Source organism: Oncorhynchus masou, chromosome 32, assembly GCF_036934945.1.
Source record: "Oncorhynchus masou masou isolate Uvic2021 chromosome 32, UVic_Omas_1.1, whole genome shotgun sequence".
Classification (NCBI taxonomy): Eukaryota; Metazoa; Chordata; class Actinopteri; order Salmoniformes; family Salmonidae; genus Oncorhynchus; species Oncorhynchus masou.
Window position 1 is genome coordinate 22,164,254 of NC_088243.1, and position 21,184 is coordinate 22,185,437.

Consider the following 21,184-nt stretch of genomic DNA (forward strand, 5'->3'; position numbering starts at 1 on the left):
AAGCCAGCTGGAACTGTTGCAAATTTGCTAAGCCGTATGAGCCAAAGTTTGACAGTGTGAGTTAGTTTTTTAAAAAGGAGACTGTATGGTATAGTATGTATTTTATGGTTGACATGTACAGTACTCTGATATGAGAAAGAAGACTAAAGTCTTTGGTGGAATCAACAGGGGTTTGCAAAGCAAAAAGAGGGGAGGTTGAATTGTACACATGAAACCACTTCCCTCCTCATCTGCTCATCATCTGACTCCCCTCTTCAACCTGACATCTCCCCATCAGAAGAGGAGTGGAGAGGAGAGCAGTACTGTTCCAGCTCCGGCTCGTCAAGGCTGAGGAGGAGAAACTGACGACAGCGCGAACTTGGTCACCAGTGAGATGCAACTCAGGGAGGGAACGCTCTGCCGCGTGGTACGACATCTGATGAAAGAAGCCCTCGAATTGGACAGCCTGGAAGACGAGCCAGCCCTCTCCCTCAGATCCCGTGCCCCCCCACTGTCAAAGTATGATAGGAGACGACTTTTCCCTTAGTTGCCAGGGATGTCTGTGCACTACGGAAAGGCGAAAAATCCCTCCAGTATGTCCAATGCTATGTTCCTCCTGATGCTCTGCAAGGTAAGTCATCACCCTGGTTCGCATGCAGTCAGCTGGGGTTACCATATGTCAAACTTGTATCTTGTATCTGCTTGTTGACAACAACAGGGTTATATAGACCTATTATTATAACCTAGATTTTTTTATAATGGTTGTTTTGTCTTTTTGCAGTTCAACTAGAAATATTATTAGTTATTATTTTTAAATGTTCTTAATAATATATATTTTTGTCTAGAGGAAAATGTTGAGAAATAATAGGGTATACGTAAGGTGTTAACTTAGTCATGTCTAGCGGAAAAGAACAAAGCTTAGATTTGAGATTCATACAAATATATTTCCTCTTCTGTCTCCTGTACAAAAAACCTGTTTAATAGTGTTTCATGATTGCACCTCCCCTGTAAAATGACATTTTCAGCAAAATCAGATATTGAACTACTCATTTATCTTGAGGATATTGGGATATTGGTGCAGTGCTAGATGCAGAAGACAATGTATTACAAGCTCTTTATTTTTCTTTGTCACTAGATTTCAATTAGAAGAGGTAATATAAAATTGGTTCAAGATCAATATGTGTGATGTGGCTCTGTAAAAGAAAAAAAGTCTTAATAACTGGAAGTTCGCCTATAATGAGTAAATCAAGAAAATCTCATAAAAAGATGAAATGTACTTCATTTAGTGAAAGCGTGTGTGCGGGGTTGTGCAACTGTGAATTTGTGTGCATGAGGTTATTAATGTGTGTGTGTGTGTGTGTGTGTGCCTTGCAAAAGTATTCAGATCCCTTGGATTTGTTCACATTTTATTGTGTTACAAAGTGGGATTAACATTTATTTAATTGTAAATGTTTTGTCAACAATCTCCACAAAATACTCTAATGTCAAAGTGGAAGTAAAAAAAAAGAAAATTATACAAATTAAACGACAAAATAAAGTCGTTGCATTAGTATTCAGCTCCTTGGATACATTTCATTTGGAAAACACCTTTGGCATCGATTACAGCTTTGAGTCTTCTTGGGTAAATCTACAAAACATTAGGGACTCCTGCACTTTCCATGACATACTGACCAGGTGAATCCAGGTGAAAGCTACTGTATGATCGCTTATTGATGTCACCTGTTAAATCCACTTAATCAGTGGAGATGAAGGGGAGGAGACAGGTTAAAAGAAGGATTTTTAAGCCTTGAGACAATTGAGACATGGATTGTGTATGTGTGCCATTCAGAGGGTGAATGGGCAAGACAAAATATTTAAATGCCTTTGAACGTGGTATGGTAGTAGGTACCAGGTGCACCGGTTTGTGTCAAGAACTGCAATGCTGCTGGGTTTTTCACACTCAACAGTTTCCAGTGTGTATCAAGAATGATCCACCACACAAAGGACATCCAGCCAAGTTGAGCCATCTGTGGGAAGCATTGGAGTCAACATTGGCCAGCATCCCCGTAGAACGCTTTCGACACCTTGTAGAGTCGACGCCTCAAAGAATTGAGGCTGTTTTGTCCTTAATGTTTTGTACAATCAGTGTACATACTACCTAAATTGTCCCGACCAGCCAGTGCTCCCGCACATTGGCTAACCGGGCTATCTGCATTGTGTCCCACCACCTGCCAACCCCTCTTTTTACACTTCTGCTACTCTCTGTTCATCATATATGCATAGTCACTTTAACGATACCTACATGTACATACTACCTCAATAAGCCTGACTAACAGGTGTCTGTACATAGCCTTGTTACTCTTTTTTCAAATGTCTTTTTACTGTTGTTTTATTTCTTTACTTACCTACACACACACACACACACACACACACACACCTTTTTTTCCCACACGATTGGTTAGAGCCTGTAAGTAAGCATTTCACTGTAAAGTTTACACCTGTTGTATTCGGCGCACATGACAAATAAACTTTGATTTGATATAAGAGCTTTGTACACCTGGATTGTAGAATATTTGCCCATTATGATTTTTCCAAATTCTTCAAGCTCTGTCAAGATGTTGGGGATCATAGCTAGACAGCAATTTTCCAGTCTTGCCATAGCTTTTCAAGCAGCTTTAAGTCAAAACTGTAACTTGGCCTCTCAGGAACATTCACTGTCTTCTTGGTAAGCAACTCCAGTGTAGATTTGGCCTTGTTTTGTAGGTTATTGTCCTGCTGAAAGGTGAATTCCTCTCGGTCTCTTGTGTAAAGCAGACTGAAGCAGGTTTTCCTCTGGATTTTTTACTGTGCTGAGTTCATCCCATTTATTTTTATCCTGAAAAACTCTCCCGTATTTGCCGATGTCAAGCATACCCATACCATGAAGTAGCCACCACCATGCTTGAAAATAAGGAGGATGTTACTCAGTGATGTGTTTTGTTGGATTTTCCTTCTCAAACACTCAAACAAAGGCTTTTAATTTAGGCCAAAATGTGTATTCCTTTGGTGTGTTTTATTTGCAGTATTACTTTAGTGTGTTGTTACATACAAGATGCATGTTTTGGAATATTTTTATTCTGTATATTTGTATTCTTCTTTTCACCCTGTAATTTAGGTCATTATTGTGGAGTTACTACAATGTTGTTGATCCATCCTCTGTTTTCTCCAATCACAACCATTGAACTCTGTAGCTGTTTCTAAAATCACCAATGGCCTCATGGCAACGTTCCTGAGCAGTTTAATTCCTGTCCTGCAGCTCAGTTCAGAAGAATGGCTGTATCTTTGATGTACCTGGGTGGTTAAATACATCATCCACAGCATAATTATTAACTTGACCATGCTTAAAGAGATATTAAATGTCTGATTTGTTATTGTTATCCATCTACCAATCACTCCCCTTCTTTATGATTCTATTTTATTTGTTAAGCCAAATTTTACTCCTGAACTAATTTAGGATTGCCTAAACAAAGGGACGGAATAGTTATGCAGCGACAATACTTTAGTTATCCACTTTGACATTAGAGTATTTTGTGTAGATTGTAAAATAAAAAAAGACAATCAAATCCACTTTAAACCCACTTTGTAACACAACAACATGTGAAGAAATCCAAGGGTCCAAGGGGTCTGAATACGTTTGCAGTGTGCTGTACAGTACACTCTGAATGAGTGGGGGGTTGTTGTTTGTTTAAATTCCATTTTAAAACAGTGCCAAAAGCAACTCTGCCTGTCAGACCCAGTTAACATCTGGGAATATTTGACATGCTCAGAATTATTCAAGTGGCAAAAGGTTTTACTCTTCACTGATCTACAGACGCTGAACCCGACTAGGTGTAGCTGGAGAGCCTGGATGTGTTGTTCCAGGTATGAACGTTTCCTTGTTTCCATGGTGATGCTCTTTTTTTCTTAGACACACTTCCAGCTTTTGTTCTAAAACACAGGAACCAGGGTCTTCATTTAAAAACATTGCGTTTAAAAAAATACACTCTAAAACATGCTTGCGCCAGTTTTCCAACAAAAGTTGTCATTTATAAAAACTGAACTTGGCATAAGAATGTCCTTACTTCCATTCAAACTTCTTGGCTCTCCAACCCTGTTCCTGGAGAGCTACCGTCCTGTAGGTTTTCCACTCCAACCCCAGTTTTAACTACACTGATTCATCTTATAAATCAGCTCATTATTAGAATAAGGTGAGCTAGATTAGGGTTGGAATGAAAACCTACAGAATAGTAGCTCTCCAGGAACAGGGTTGGAATGAAAACCTACAGAATAGTAGCTCTCCAGGAACAGGGTTGGAATGAAAACCTACAGAATAGTAGCTCTCCAGGAACAGGGTTGGAATGAAAACCTACAGAATAGTAGCTCTCCAGGAACAGGGTTGAAAGGGAAACCTACAGAATAGTAGCTCTCCAGGAACAGGGTTGCAATGAAAACCTACAGAATAGTAGCTCTCCAGGAACAGGGTTGCAATGAAAAACCTACAGAATAGTAGCTCTCCAGGAACAGGGTTGAAAGGGAAACCTACAGAATAGTAGCTCTCCAGGAACAGGGTTGCAATGAAAACCTACAGAATAGTAGCTCTCCAGGAACAGGGTTGCAATGAAAAACCTACAGAATAGTAGCTCTCCAGGAACAGGGTTGGAATGAAAACCTACAGAATAGTAGCTCTCCAGGAACAGGGTTGAAAGGGAAACCTACAGAATAGTAGCTCTCCAGGAACAGGGTTGCAATGAAAACCTACAGAATAGTAGCTCTCCAGGAACAGGGTTGCAATGAAAAACCTACAGAATAGTAGCTCTCCAGGAACAGGGTTGAAAGGGAAACCTACAGAATAGTAGCTCTCCAGGAACAGGGTTGCAATGAAAACCTACAGAATAGTAGCTCTCCAGGAACAGGGTTGCAATGAAAACCTACAGAATAGTAGCTCTCCAGGAACAGGGTTTGAGAGCCCTGCTTTAGACCATGCGTAGGCACATTTTCTAGTGGTTGAAGTATTCTATTGCAAACAGGCAAGTATAGGCCTAAGTATTTTGTGCAAATGGGGGATATGATGACACGCTTATTCATGTAAAAAAAACTGAAAACATAATAACAAGTTGCAGCCTTTTGCCATTAGTGAGAAGAGCAAAAATCTATGTTTTGTTTTGGAATCTAAAGTAACTAGACATAGGAATGTATTTCCCATTTATTTTATTTTCACAACCATTGCAGAATAAATTCCTCACCTTTTCTGGCAGTGATTGGTTCATATTCCTGAAATAGCCGTATAACAAATTACCATGTGCATCTAATAATTTAACTGTGTAACGGCCTTCATGCGGTGAAAGAGAGTTGGACCAAAATGCAGCGTGTAGATTGCGATCCATGTTTAATGAACAAAAACGTAACACGAATCCAAATACAAACACTACAAACAAAGAACGTAACGAAAACCGAAACAGCCTATACTAGTGTAAACTAACACAGATACAGGAACAAGGACACTAAGGACAATCACCCACGAAACACACAAAGAATTTGGCTGCCTAAATATGGTTCCCAATCAGAGATAACGAATATCACCTGACTCTGATTGAGAACCGCCTCAGGCAGCCATAGACTAACACTAGACATCCCACAAAACCCCAAGACAAAAACACACCACAATAACCCATGTCACACCCTGGCCTGACCGAATAAATGAGGAATAAACATAATATATTTCGACCAGGGCATGACAAACTGGGCTTATTTGTCAAGTAAATAGATAGGTTATGTATTTCAAGTTTAGCTGAATGTGATTTTTTGGGGAAATAGCCTAGACAATGTTTCAGAATTCACAGGAAGTCCAGCATATTTAGGTTGGGTGAAAAGTCTAAGAAAAACATTGTTGAATTCAAACATTCTGCTGATAGGTTTTGCCATTATTCTTTTCTTTCAGGATCTGTCACAGTCCTTTGTCAACATAAGTTACTGCAAAATAATAATATTTAGTGCCAACACTTCCAAACACATTTGATCTCGCCATTGCTCTTTCTTTTAGGAAAGACCATATACAGTGTGTGCAAATGTAGTAAGATTAGGGAGGTAAGGCAATAAATAGGCCATAGTGGCGAAATAATTACAATTTAGCAATTAAACACTGGTATGATATATTTGCAGAAGATGAATGTGCAAGTAGAGATACTGGGGTGCAAAGGAGCAAAAAATAAATAACAATACGGGGATGAGGTAGTTGGGTGGGCTATTTACAGATGGGCTGTGTACAGGTGCAATGATTGCTTAAAGGGAGATATGAGACTCCAGCTTCAGTGATTTTTGCAATTTGTTTCAGTCATTGGCAGCAGAGAACTGAAATGAAAGGCGGCCAAACAAAGAGTTGGCTTTGGGGATGACCAATGAAATATACCTGCTGGAGTGCGTGCTACAGGTGGGTGCTGCTATGGTGACCAGTGAGCTGAGATAAGGCAGGGCTTTACCTAGGAAAGACTTAAAGAAGACCTAATGCCAGTGGGTTTGATGACGAATATGAAACAAGCGCCAGCCAACGTGAGTATACAGGTCGCAGTGGTGGGTAGTTTATGGGGCTTTGGTGACAAAACGGGTGGCACTGTGATAGACAACATCCAGTTTGCCGAATAGAGTGTTGGGGGCTCTTTTGTGAATGACATTGCCAAAGTCAAGGATTGGTAGGATAATCAGTTATATGAGGGTATGTTTGGCAGCATGAGTGAAGGATCCTTTGTTGCGAAGTAGGAAGCTGATTTGAGATTTAATTTTGGATTGGAGATGCTTAATGTGAGTCTGGAAGGAGAGTTTACAGTCTAACCAGACACCTAGGTATTTGTAGTTGTCCACATATTCGAAGTCAGAACCGTCCAGAGTAGAGATGCTAGATGGGCGGGCGGGAGAGGGCAGCAATCGGTTGAAGAGCATCGGTTGAAGAGTTTTACTTGTATTTAAGAGCAGTTGGAGACCACGGAGGGAGTGTTGTACGGCGTTGTAGCTTGTTGGGAGTTGTCTTAACACAGTGTCCAAAGAAGGACCAGAAGTACACAGAATGGTGTCATCTACGTAGAGGTGGATCAGAGAATCACCAGCGGCAAGAGCTGCTACATCATTGATGTATACAGCGAAAAGAGTCGGCCCGAGAATTGAACCCTGTGGCACCCCCATAGAGACTGCCAGAGGTCCGGACAACAGGCCCTCCGATCTGACACACTCTGTCTGAGCAGTAATAATGGACCACATTTGAAATAATCCTTTTAGTCTTTCTTTAAGGTTATGCACATAGGTTTTAATGCACTACTGCTGAGCAATTAGTGCTTTTTGAGGTCGGTTTGGTTTTAGGTTCGATTATATATATTTTTCCAAACATTAAATGTGCTATGCATTATATCGGATGAATGCTGTAACAACACAGAACAAAACAATGAATCCAAGTGCCGTGATGGTGGTGACTGCCCATTACTGCTTATGACTTTTTAACTATAATTTATTCACATTACTGAAATAAAACATTTCAGCTGTTGTGTATATTTGTTTTATTTGTTGACTTTATTATTTCATTCCAAGTCATCATCTCATCTATATAGAGCTGCTGCCTATGCTCTCTGACAAAATCACTATTGTATTAGTTCTTCAAAGTAAGGCATATTTTCACCCCCTTCAGCAACTTGTCCAAGCCCCCACAACTTCTCCTTCACCCAAATCCAGACAGCTGATGTTCTGAAAGAGCTACAAAATCTGGATCCCTACAAATCAGCTGTGCTGGACAGTCTGGACCCGCTCTTTCTAGAATGACCTCCCAAAATTGTTGCAACACCTATTATCAGCCTATTCAACCTCTTTCGTATCTTCTGAGATCCCCAAAGATTGGAAAGCTTCTGCGGTCATCCCCCTCTTCAAAGGGGGGGAGGCACTCTAGACCCACACTGTTATAGACCTATATCCATCCTGCCCTGCCTTTCTAAAATCTTCAAAATCCAAGTTAACAAACAGATCATCGACCAGTTAGAATCCCACCGTACCTGCATTCTGGTTTCAGAGCTGGTCATGGGTGCACCTCAGCCAAGCTCAAGGTCCTAAACAATGTCATAACCTCCATCGATGAAAGACAGTACTGTGCAGCCGTCTTCAACGACCTTGCCAAGGCTTTTGACTCTGTCAATCAACAAATTATTATCGGCAGACTCAACAGCCTTGATTTCTCAAATGACTGCCTCGCCTGGTTCACCAACTACATCTCAGATAAAGTTCAGTGTGTCAAATCGGAGGGCCTGTTGTCCGGACCTCTGGCAGTACCCACCACTGCGACCTGTATGCTCTCATTGGCTGGCCCTCACTACATATCCATCGCCAAACACACTGGCTCAAGGTCATCTATAAGTCTTTGCTCAGTAAAGCCCCGCCTTATCTCAACTCACTGGTCACCATATCAACACCCACCCATAGCACGCGCTCCAGCAGGTATATTGCACTGGTCATCCCCAAAGACAACACTTCCTTTGGCCTTCTTTCCTTACACTTCTCTGCTGCCAATGACTGGAACGAATTGCAAAATTCTCTGAAGCTGGAGTCTTAACTTTAAGCATCAGCTGTGAGAGCAGGTTACAGATTTGCTTTTACTCTTATTTTCAATGCAGCCCAGGAACAGTGGGTTAACTGCCTGTTCAGGGGCAGAACAACAGATTTGTAACTTGTCAGCTCAGAGGATTTGAACTTGCAACCTCTTGGTTACTAGTCCAACACTCTAACCACTAAGCTACCCTGCCACCCCTGAGAGCCTACTGAGAGCACTGTACCTGTACACAGACAATCTGTAAATAGCACACCCAACTACCTCATCCCCATATTATTACTTACCCTCTTGCTCTTGTTAAGGATACAGTTATCCTGTGTGTGTGTATCCTGTGTGTGTGTGTTTCTTTTCTCTCCTTCTCCCCTCACAGGTGAAAATCATCACTCCCCAATCAGTCAACAATCAATCATCAATCAGAAGACACACCTCCTCCTATTTCCTAACCTATCACAGTTCCTTCCCCATGGTTTAAAAACCCCATCATTTGTTTGTTCTAGAGATCAATCTCTCTGTAAATGCCATGTCTGTAGGTCTCTGTGTTTCACTCTCGCTTTGTGTCTTAACCTCTCTTTTGTTTAAGCACCTCATAGCACCTTGTCATCACCTGTGAGTATTGTTTTTGGTTATGGTGTTTGTTTGTTGCTGGTGGGAAAAGGGGGAAACTAAGACAAGTCGCCCATGGGCATACACTACCCGTAGGTGAACTTTGTTAAATACACTAGTTAGAACTGGGCGGACCACCCACTGTATTTTTGGTTAGTTAGTTAGCTGTTAAAGTAGGCTAGTCTAGCTTAGGGGTGTTTTTGAATACTTATTGTTTCTTTCCTTGGGTCCAGCTCAGCCCCTTTTCCTGCTCCCCCCATTACCGTGTGTTTATAAATAAGTAAGGTAACTGATAGTAAGGTAACTGATTTCAACTCTCTGCGGGAGTTAATCTTGTTGGAAGAGTTTAAAAATTGCTTACCCGAACGCATTGTAGTTTACCTAAATGAACAGAAAGTATCCTCCCTGGCAGAAGCGTCTGTGTTGGCAGACGAGTTTGTGTTGACGCACAAGAGTGTGTTTTCGGCTCAAACTGAGAGTAGAGCCATTGAGTTTCCTACCTTTAGCCCTAGTCGGCCAGCAGTAGTATGTCAAGCACGCCAGAAGAATGAGCGTCCATGTTTCTATTGTCATAAAGTAGGACATATGATTAATGATTGCTTCCTGCTTAAACGCAAACAAGGGATGCCTCTTCGTGCCAAGCCACCAACAGGTGTTGCTCTAATTCGTACGGTTGTGAGGTCTGCAACAAAACAGGTGCCTCAGGGTAACTGTAGTTTGAAAGTCTCAGTCCCCGACAGCAGTTATGAACCATTCATTTTCGATGGGTTTGTGTCCCTAACGAATGACGAAGCGTCTCAACGACCGGTTAAAATCCTTAGAGATACTGGTGCGGCGCAGTCGTTTATATTGTCTGATGTGTTGCCCTTATCTGACGATACATACTGTGGTTCCAGTGTGTTAGTGCAGGGTATTGAAATGGGTTTTGTCCCAGTGCCATTGCACTTTGTGAAAGTACACTCTGAGTTAATCAGTGGAATATTCAGAGTGGGGGTACGCCCTATGTTGCCAGTGAAAGTTGTGACCTTTATAATGGGTAACGATATTGCCGGAGGAAAGGTAGTACCCGTATTGGAAGTATTGGATAAAAGTGACCACTCTCTCTCGAATGAGCTGGCACAGAGTTATCCACATGTGTTCCCCGCTTGTGCTGTCACTCGTGCTCAGGCACGACAAGAGGGTGATGAGATAGATTTGTCGAACACTGTTCTGTTCAAAGAGGTTGATCAAGAGGATGGATTGTGTGATACCTCTGAGAAGCTGATCACCTCTGACAAACAGCCCAGGAAAGAATCAAAGAACGTTGAACTTATTGCTGATGCAATACAGTTACCAGTCACTCGTGAGCAGCTGATTGCTAACCAAAAGGTTGACAACAAGCTTGCTAAATGTTTTTCTAGTGTTGTCTCATTGGAAGATGTGAAGAAGAAGAACGTGGCTTACTTCATTGATGGTAATCTCCTCATGCGTAAATGGAAATCCCATGTTGACGCGGATAGAGATTGGAATGCTGTTTACCAAATAGTGATTCCTACACCCTTTCGACAAAATGTGTTATCCCTTGCTCATGATCACCAGTGGTCTGGTCATTTAGGAATCACAAAAACTTATGATCGGATCCTTCAACATTTCTTTTGGCCGGGTTTAAAACAAGATGTGGCTCAGTTCTGTCGGACATGCCACACGTCAGATAACAGGAAAACCAAATCAGATTATTCCTCCCGCTCCTCTTTGTCCCATACCTGTCATAGGTGAACCATTCGAGCATGTGGTGATTGATTGTGTCTGACCGTTACCGAAGACAAAATCGGGTAACCAGTTTTTGTTAACGATAATGTGTATGGCTACAAGATACCCCGAGGCCATTCCTCTGAGAAGGATTACAGCCCCGGTAGTGGGTAAAGCCTTAATAAAATTCTTCACGACATTTGGGTTACCTAGGGTGGTACAAAGCGATCAAGGTACCAATTTCCTATCCAAGCTCTTCAGGCAGGTGTTAAAATCCTTGTCAATTACGCACCGTGTGTCAAGCGCCTATCACCCAGAGTCTCAGGGTGTGCTTGAAAGATGGCATCAGACACTGAAGTCTATGCTACGTAAATATTGTTTGGAATCTGAGAAAGATTGGGATGAGGGAGTTCCTCTAGTTTTGTTTGCTGCTCGTGAAACTGTGCAGGAGTCCCTAGGTTTCAGCCCGGCTGAACTGGTGTTTGGCCACACAGTGAGAGGACCAATGAAAGTCCTTAAAGAACAGTTCTTGTCCCAAGAGTTGTGTACCAGAGATGAGAATGTGTTGGACTACGTTAGTCGCTTTCGTGAGCGCCTACACCAAGCTTGTGCTCTCGCAAAGGAAGCTCTGTCTTCCTCACAGAGGAGCATGAAAAGACACTATGATAAAGAGGCTGTTTCTCGTCCACTATTTTATTTTATTGTTATTTTTTTTCCACCTTTATTTAACCAGGTAGGCTAGTTGAGAACAAGTTCTCATTTACAACTGCGACCTGGCCAAGATAAAGCATAGCAGTGTGAACAGACAACACAGAGTTACACATGGAGTAAACCATTAACAAGTCAATAACACAGTAGAAAAAAAGGGGAGTCTATATACAATGTGTGCAAAAGGCATGAGGAGGTAGGCGAATAATTACAATATTGCAGATTAACACTGGAGTGATAAATGATCAGATGATCATGTACAGGTAGAGATATTGGTGTGCAAAAGAGCAGAAAAGTAAATAAATAAAAACTGTGGGGATGAGGTAGGTGAAATGGGTGGGCTATTTACCAATAGATTATGTACAGCTGCAGCGATCGGTTAGCTGCTCAGATAGCTGATGTTTGAAGTTGGTGAGGGAGATAAAGGTCTCCAACTTCAGCGATTTTTGCAATTCGTTCCAGTCACAGGCAGCAGAGTACTGGAACGAAAGGCGGCCGAATGAGTTGTTGGCTTTAGGGATGATCAGTGAGATACACCTGCTGGAGCGCGTGCTACGGATGGGTGTTGCCATCGTGACCAGTGAACTGAGATAAGGTGGAGCTTTACCTAGCATGGCCTTGTAGATGACCTGGAGCCAGTGGGTCTTGCGACGGATATGTAGCGAGGGCCAGCCGACTAGAGCATACAAGTCGCAGTGGTGGGTAGTATAAGGTGCTTTAGTGACAAAACGGATGGCACTGTGATAAACTGCATCCAGTTTGCTGAGAAGAGTGTTGGAAGCAATTTTGTAGATGACATCGCCGAAGTCGAGGATCGGTAGGATAGTCAGTTTTACTAGGGTAAGCTTGGCAGCGTGAGTGAAGGAGGCTTTGTTACGGAATAGAAAGCCGACTCTTGATTTGATTTTCGATTGGAGATGTTTGATATGGGTCTGGAAGGAGAGTTTGCAGTCTAGCCAGACACCTAGGTACTTATAGGTGTCCACATATTCAAGGTCGGAACCATCCAGTGTGGTGATGCTAGTCGGGCATGCGGGTGCAGGCAGCGATCGGTTGAAAAGCATGCATTTGGTTTTACTAGCGTTTAAGAGCAGTTGGAGGCCACGGAAGGAGTGTTGTATGGCATTGAAGCTCGTTTGGAGGTTAGATAGCACAGTGTCCAATTACGGGCCGAAAGTATATAGAATGGTGTCGTCTGTGTAGAGGTGGATCAGGGAATCGCCCGCAGCAAGAGCAACATCATTGATATATACAGAGAAAAGAGTCGGCCCGAGAATTGAACCCTGTGGCACCCCCATAGAGACTGCCAGAGGACCGGACAGCATGCCTTCCGATTTGACACACTGAACTCTGTCTGCAAAGTAATTGGTGAACCAGGCAAGGCGGTCATCCGAAAAACCGAGGCTACTGAGTCTGCCGATAAGAATATGGTGATTGACAGAGTCGAAAGCCTTGGCAAGGTCGATGAAGACGGCTGCACAGTACTGTCTTTTATCGATGGCGGTTATGATGTCGTTTAGTACCTTGAGTGTGGCTGAGGTGCACCCGTGACCGGCTCGGAAACCAGATTGCATAGCGGAGAAGGTACGGTGGGATTCGAGATGGTCAGTGACCTGTTTGTTGACTTGGCTTTCGAAGACCTTAGATAGGCAAGGCAGAATGGATATACACTACAGCCAGGTGACCAAGTACTGGTGTTATTACTTGTTCCAGGATCTTCACTGTCAGCTCGTTTCTCGGGTCCTTATTTAATTGAAAAGAAAATAAGTGAAACTGACTATGTGCTTCAAACTCCTGATAGACAACGCCAATCTTGTGTGTGTCACATTAACATGTTGAAAGCTTACGACACCCGACCCATCACACAGTTAGAGAGTTCAAAAACAGAGGAAGGTACTGCTGTCTCCTCTGCTACTACTGCTATGATAGTGGACTGTCATATTGATGATGTTGATGGCTTGGAGTTGCGCAATACTCAGCAGCAGTGTGTTAGATTGCCCAACTCAGAAATGCTGCTGTCTATCCAATCCGGTCTGGTTCATTTAACAGATGAACAGGCCAATGATATTGTGAGGCTACTACACAGTTTTTCATGTCTCTTTAATGACGTTCCTACTCGCACAAATGTGTTGGAACATGACATTAATGTTGGAAATGCTACACCTATCAAGCAACACCCATATCGTATCAACGCTTCCAAGAGGAAGATAATGAGGGATGAGGTGAGATATTTGTTGGAGAATGACCTGGCTGAGCCAAGTTCAAGCCCTTGGAGTTCTCCTTGCATTTTGGTTCCTAAACCTGATGGTACGTCCAGGTTATGTACGGATTATCGAAAGGTAAATTCTGTCACAATGCCAGATTCGTTCCCGTTACCCCGACTGGACGACTGTATCGACACTATTGGTGCTGCTAAGTATGTAACTAAGTTAGACCTCTTAAAAGGTTACTGGCAGGTTCCGTTAACTTCACGTGCTTCTGAGATTTCTGCCTTTGTGACCCCAGACAACTTCCTACAGTACTCAGTCATGGCTTTTGGGATGCGAAATGCACCAGCCACCTTCCAACGACTGGTTAACTACGTATTAGCTGGCGTTCCTAATTGTAGTGCATACCTTGATGACCTAGTGATTTATTCGTCTGAGTGGTCAGATCATGTTGACTCGCTAAGGGTAGTATGTGAACGGTTGGCAGCTGCTTCTCTAACCGTGAACTTGGCAAAGTGCGAATTTGGGAAGGCTACTGTTACCTATCTCGGTAAAGAGGTTGGCCATGGACAGGTGCGCCCTGTTGATGCCAAGGTCTTGGCTATAACTGCATTCCCTGCACCTACCACCAGACGAGAGCTACGCCGCTTTTTAGGGATGGTTGGCTACTACCGTAGCTTCTGTAAAAAATTTCTCTGCGGTAGTTGCTCCATTGACCGATTTGCTTAGTCCGGCTAGATCATTTGTGTGGTCCCCTGATTGTAAGAGAGCTTTTGAATCAGCGAAAGCACTCTTATGTAGTACACCTGTACTTGCTGCTCCAGATTTTGAACAACCGTTCAAACTTGAGGTAGATGCTAGTGCCAGAGGTGCTGGTGCTGTTCTACTGCAGCAGGACAAGAGTGGAGTGGATCATCCCGTTTGTTATTTTTAAATTTAATAAATGTCAAACAAACTATGCGACAATAGAACAAGAAGCTCTTGCTTTGTTGTTGGCTCTGCAATACTTTGAAGTATATATTGGTTCCAGTGCCCTACCCGTGATTGTATATACTGACCATAACCCATTAGTTTTTCTCCACCGAATGTACAACCAGAACCAGCGCCTTATGCGTTGGGCGCTGATTGTACAAAATTATAATTTGGAGATCCGCCACAAAAAGGGTTCTGATAATGTGTTGGCAGATGCTTTGTCTCGTGTGTAAATGTTACGAATCCCTTTTGGCCCGACAGTCTAAGGGGGATGGTAATGAGACCCGTAACATAACTCATGCAAACTCATGACGCTCAACACTGAACTATACCACTACAACAATCTACATGAGCGGCATGGGTGTCAGTTATGACAGATCCCGGATGAGCCTCCACTTATGTTACGAATCCCTTTTGGCCCGACAGTCTAGGGGGGATGGTAATGAGACCCGTAACATAACTCATGCAAATTATTATTGTGACAAAGTAAAAGTGTGAACGAAATAACCACGACAACAGAAATCTACCGTCAAACTCCAGGTTTATTTATAAACACGTAATGGGGGGAGCAGGAAAAGGGGCTGAGCTGGACCCAAGGAAAGAAACAATAAGTATTCAAAAACACCCCTAAGCTAGACTAGCCTACTTTAACAACAGCTAACTAACTAACCAAAATACAGTGGGTGGTCCGCCCAGTTCTAACTAGTGTATTTAACAAAGTTCACCTACGGGTAGTGTATGCCCATGGGCGACTTGTCTTGGTTTCCCCCTTTTCCCACCAGCAACAAACAAACACCATAACCAAAAACAATACTCACAGGTGATGACAAAGTGCTATGAGGTGCTTAAACAAAAGAGAGGTTAAGACACAGAGCGAGAGTGAAACACAGAGACCTACAGACATGGCATTTACAGAGAGATTGAGCTCTAGAACAAACAAATTATGGGGTTTTTTAAACCATGGGGAAGGAACTGTGATAGGTTAGGAAATAGGAGGAGGTGTGTCTTCTGATTGATGATTGATTGTTGACTGATTGGGGAGTGATGATTTTCACCTGTGAGGGGAGAAGGAGAGAAAAGAAACACACACACAGGATACACACACACAGGATAACTGTATCCGTAACACTCTTTTGCACCCCAACATCTCTACTTGCACATCATTATCTGCACATCTATCACACCAGTATTTATACTAAATTGTAATTATTTCACCTCTATGGCCTATTTATTGCCTTACCTCCATACTCTTCAGCATGTGCACACAATGTACATAGATTTTTCTATTTTTCTTTTCTATTGTGTTATTGACTGTACGTTTATTTATGTGAACAGAGACACCAGAGACGCGACCCAGTCTTTCAGTCTTTTTGTTCTGTATTTATGGACAATCATTCATTCTAAATGTTATATTACCATATTGGCAGGCATTGTTGTTATTACTTATTCTAGCTAGCCAACTACGGCTGACTTACAGTTACATCAAAAAGTGCAGCTAAAATAACAGCAAAGTAGCTGCATTTGTATTTGTTTCAGCTTTTTTCTAATGACATTTATTTGGATACATCCATAACAATGAGCTAATGATGTGCAACTTCGCCAGGCATAGAAAATGTGCTCACTCGTTAGGACACTGTTGATCAGAGGAGCTAGACAACAACACAGCTAACACAATCACTTCAAACTGAAGCTGGAAAGACTGCAAACTAGCTGAACTTCGTTTTTGTTATACTTTTTTTGAACTGACATTTCTTTGTATATATCCATATATACCAGCTGATATACCAGCTGATTCATGATTTCAAATGGCTGCCTGCCTGTCTGTTTAGTCCCAACTCTCAACACGTTCAATACTATGGGACAGCTGGAGATCGAATTTGAATATTGAAAAAAATCTCCTCTGTTGAAAACAAAATGTTTGTCTAAAATGCATGTGAGATAATGCCTAAATGCTTTTTAAAGTGGAGATCAGGTTTATAAATGGCCTGGCTGGGCTGATTGTGGATTGCGTAGTCAGATGGAACAGAGTAAATAGGCATTTTAATGTCATAGATTTAGCCAGTTGTAACTTGTGGAATAGACACCGGCTGGATTACAGTTTTAACCAATCAGAATTTGGATTTTGACCCACCTAATTCCCTATAACACACAGTATATCGCCACGGTAGAATCCAATGGCTATAGTTCATTCTTAAATGTTTTGTTAGAGCTGCTTTTTAAAGCAAAAAGAAAACTTTATTATTCGTATTGTTGATTTTGATTTTCATAATAACAAGCTTGGACAGATGATTTGGTTAGCTAAACTAGCTAGTCTGTTTGTTTGCTTACCACAACAACTACTGTAGCTAATAAACTTGCTAGCTTCTTCAGTGGATGTTGAACACATTTCTACCGGCAAGTGTTAAATGTGTTAAATTATATCAATGGTATAAAAGGGAAAATCAGCTTTGGGGCTCTATGCATTCTCTGGAAAATAATGCTCCATGGACCAAAGATTTACCAATACTGTTTGCCAGAAGCCTGATTTTTGGCAAGGGTGTTCACAATGAACTAGCAGAGAAGTTTGAATGGCAAGGGCTTCTCTGGTGTGATGTGATCACATTGGCTGGTGGTAACAATGGAAATAAAGGGAATCCTCTGTTCTCCCCACGTCCATTGTTTATATTTACATTAAAATGTATTACCTCAGAATGCCCAATGTTAGAATGCTTCCAATCAAATTCATGAATTAACTCAAATGTTTTCCTAACAGTCTAATTTGTATAAACTTTGTGATTGGATGATAGATGTGAGGGTTATCAAATCAGGACAAAATCCTTTGATCTCCTCGAGCTCATGAATTATAGAATGTTTATGAGATTGCCGAATGGTCATCCTCGCACACTAAGAAACAAGAACGCTTCAAAATAATGCATTTTTGATTGGTTGTCAGTGTTAATTGTTGGAGGGACAGAGAAAAAAACACTCTGAAAGTGATCCAAATGATAACTCTCGTTATCGTTCTCCAATCGTTTTGTAGTTATTGTTCAGCGAGTTCACTTGAACTGTTATAGTTATTGCCCTTGGTGTGGACGGTCCTTAAGACTGTGGTGTGTTTTCACACAATCTCACTGGAAAACTCCCAGAGAACTGAAAGGAAATATTTGTCCTGTCATTAACCTATCCTTCAATTAATTAGATGTTGTTTTAATTATTGATAATGTGAGCCAAAGAAAGGGTGTCACGCCCTCGCCATAGAGAGGGTTTGTATTCTCTGTTTTGGTTAGGCCAGGGTGTGACTAGGTTGGGCATTCTATGTTCTTTTTTCTATGTTTTTGTTCTATGTTTTGTATTTCTGGTTTTGGCCTGGTATCGTTCCCAATCAATCGTTGTCTCTGATTGAGAACCATACTTAGGCAGCCTGGGTAGTTATTTTCTGTTTATTGTTTTTTACACCTGACGGAGCTGTTTCGGTTGTTTCTTTTGTTCCTTGTTGTATTCAGTGTTCAGTTTATTAAAATAATGATGAACACTTACCACGCTGCATCTTGGTCCTCACCTTCTTCCACCAACGGTCGTTACAAAGGGATGATACTGTAGGCCAAACAATGGGTTCAAACTTACAATGCGTTACACTAGCTGTTCTCCATACGACTCATCTTTCCATTTGAATTATACTTTTTGAGGTTATTATCAATATAACACCAGTTTCACATTCAAGACACCATCTCCAGGTTAAAACTATACGACACACCAACCAAGGCTTGAAGCAGGTGGTATTTCTATTTTTTATGTACATGAGTTTTCATGCTTTTACAGTCACAAGTGTACACATCAAAACCACTGACCCGTTAGAGGAGCTAGCTTTGTCCTCTGGGTCATGTTCAGATACCAAACTGCCCAGGCTGCTCCTCCTGTGGGCTGACAACATGCACCACAGACCCAGCTAATGTACCCCTCATAAACCATAAGCTATATAGAGCTATAAGTGCAAGCGTGGAGAGTGATTTCATCCCATGAGCCATTCGCACGATGACCAGTGTGTCAATCAAGATGGTCTCTTAGCTGCTCCTTGACAGTGTTTTCCACTATTGGGGAGGCAACTAGTTTGTCAGGTCAATCATCTTGGGCAATCCACTAAGCTATGCTTCTTTGCTCCCCTTCATCCCCTTACTTCAGTGAGTCAAACAACAACTGGAATGAGAATATCTCATTAAGAAATCTAAGAAAGTTGGAAAAAATAACCTATGAATGAGTAACACATTTTCCTCATCTAAAGTACTAGTGTGATCTTTCCAATAAAATACAACTAGATACTTGACATTAAGATATTTTTTAAATACCTACAGTTAATATATATTTATAAAAGCTGGACATGCGGCAGATGAATGAAAAATCAACCATGTGGAATAGTATTTGACTACAAATGTACAGCAGATTACTGTATTTTATTCAGTGGATGGAAATTAATATATTTTTGATAACTCTTTTCCATGCACTTAAATAAAGACTATTCTGTAAAAGCTTGAAGAAAAGGAATGCAACATTCAGAAGCAACTGTGGTGTGTGTGACCCAGTGGTGTAAAGTATTTAGGTAAAATAACTTGAGAGTACTACTTGAGTTGTTTTTTGGGGTATCTGTACTTTACTTTACTATTCATATTTTTGACAACTTTTACTTTTAGTTCACTACATTTCTAAAAAAAAAGATGTACTTTTTACTCCATACATTTTCCCTGATACCCAAAAATACTTGTTACATTTTGAATGCTTAGCAGGACAGGAAAATTTCCTAATTCAAGAGAACATCCTTGGTCATCTCTACTGCCCCTGATCTGGCAGACTCACTAAACACATGCTTTGTTTGTAAATTATGTCTGAGTGTTGGAGCATGCCTCTGGCTATCTGTAAATAAAATACAATTATAGCATCTTGTTTGCTTTATATAAGGAATTTGAAATTATTAATAGTTTTACTTTTGATACTTAAGTATATTTTAGCAATTACATTTACATTTGATAAGTATATATATAACCAAACACTTTTAGACTTTTACTCAAGTAGTATTTTACTGGGTGACTTTCACTTTTACTTCTATTACTTCTATTAAGGTATCTTTACTCTTACTCAAGTATGACAATTGGGTACTTTTTCCACCACTGGTGTGACCCTACATCCCTACAGTTTGTGTGTGTGTGTGTATGTGCACGTGTGTGTATGCTTGCATTTCTGTGTGTGTGTGAGAGAGAGGGGGTTGTTGTTGCAGGGTCTGTGTCTATCAATCAGAGCTTGCCTAGCACATCTTGTCATGAAAATGAGACAACTCAGCATACAGTACATTATGTTTTATTTGAACTGTATTGAGTATTAAGGAAGACACAATCTCCTACATCAAAATCAGGTAATTCAGTAAATGTCTAATAAAACAGTGACTAGGGTGCAGTGATCATTACTGACTCTATATGACATGTTTTTACCCACCCCTTCACACTGTGAAGCAGACAATCAGCTATGGTACATGCATCACACAAAATACAAATCATTTTGAAGCTGTTGAACAATATAAAGCCCATGAAGCTATTAATTTATTTTCAACTCTTGCCTTTACAAAAGTCAGTTTGATTTATTTATTTATATTCCTTATCGTTTGTTACGAATGTTTCTCAATATACAAGCAGAACAGTTGATTTATACATTGATTTATTTTGTGTTTCTATTCTTTCCAGACTGGTCTGAAAGGGAAACTGCAGACCTTTCCTGGAAAAATGGTAAACACTGCCATCTGTGATGAAGAAAGAGGAATTCAAGACAAGGAAGGTACAGAGGAGTCCATTCTGGCCATGCTTGGGATCATCGGCACCATTCTCAACATGGTAGTCATCATCTTTGTCTACATCTACACCACGCTGTGACTGATAAAAATCAACTATTTTGCATTGAACGGGCCTATTGGGCCTACTGGATGCAGCCATGTTGTTTGGCTGGGAGTTGAGACTGTGCCAAGATGGCACTGTGTCGTCGATCGACTTTCCCAACTATCAAAGGGATCTAAGGCTGTGTGATTACCGCATTAAATGTAACATACAGCAGCGTCATAGAGTGGCGCTGAAACTATGTCTATGGGAGACTGGCCCGTTCTTATGGGGCCTTTGTCCTGGGGTGTCAGTATCATACCTACTCTCTGATGCTACTTTGACCTTTTAACCTGTAAATATGCATGAGGCTAGCACGAGCCACGCTCTCACGATCCAGCATTCTTTCAAGGGTGCCAAGCCGAGGAGAAAGTAAAGAGACTGCAATCTGGTGTAAAAGGAGCTTAAAGCACTGCAGCAGTCTTTTGAAAAAGCCTGATAAACATTTTGATATTAAAAGGGATGATACAGCATACCCAGAGAATGGATAGATGATATTCTGGAGAAACGGCATGGTTAGT

The 21,184-nt window shown here is 41.4% G+C and overlaps 1 protein-coding gene across 1 annotated transcript; it reads left to right on the top strand.

Moving 5' to 3' along the window:
* The first annotated feature begins 555 nt into the window (after positions 1–555).
* On the top strand, positions 556–20,813 carry LOC135526937 (protein TUNAR-like). The gene is made up of 2 exons (XM_064955604.1): positions 556–610; positions 20,478–20,813. The coding sequence occupies exons 1-2, from the start codon at positions 575–577 to the stop codon at positions 20,661–20,663; spliced, it is 222 nt and encodes a 73-aa protein (XP_064811676.1). The 5' UTR covers positions 556–574; the 3' UTR covers positions 20,664–20,813.
* The last annotated feature ends 371 nt before the right edge of the window (positions 20,814–21,184 follow it).

Coding starts and splice junctions, on each gene's coding strand:
- LOC135526937 (XM_064955604.1), top strand. CDS start 575: ATGTCCAATGCTATGTTCCTCCTGATGCTCTGCAAG. Junction 611..20,477: donor TCCTCCTGATGCTCTGCAAG/GTAAGTCATCAC, acceptor TATTCTTTCCAG/ACTGGTCTGAAAGGGAAACT.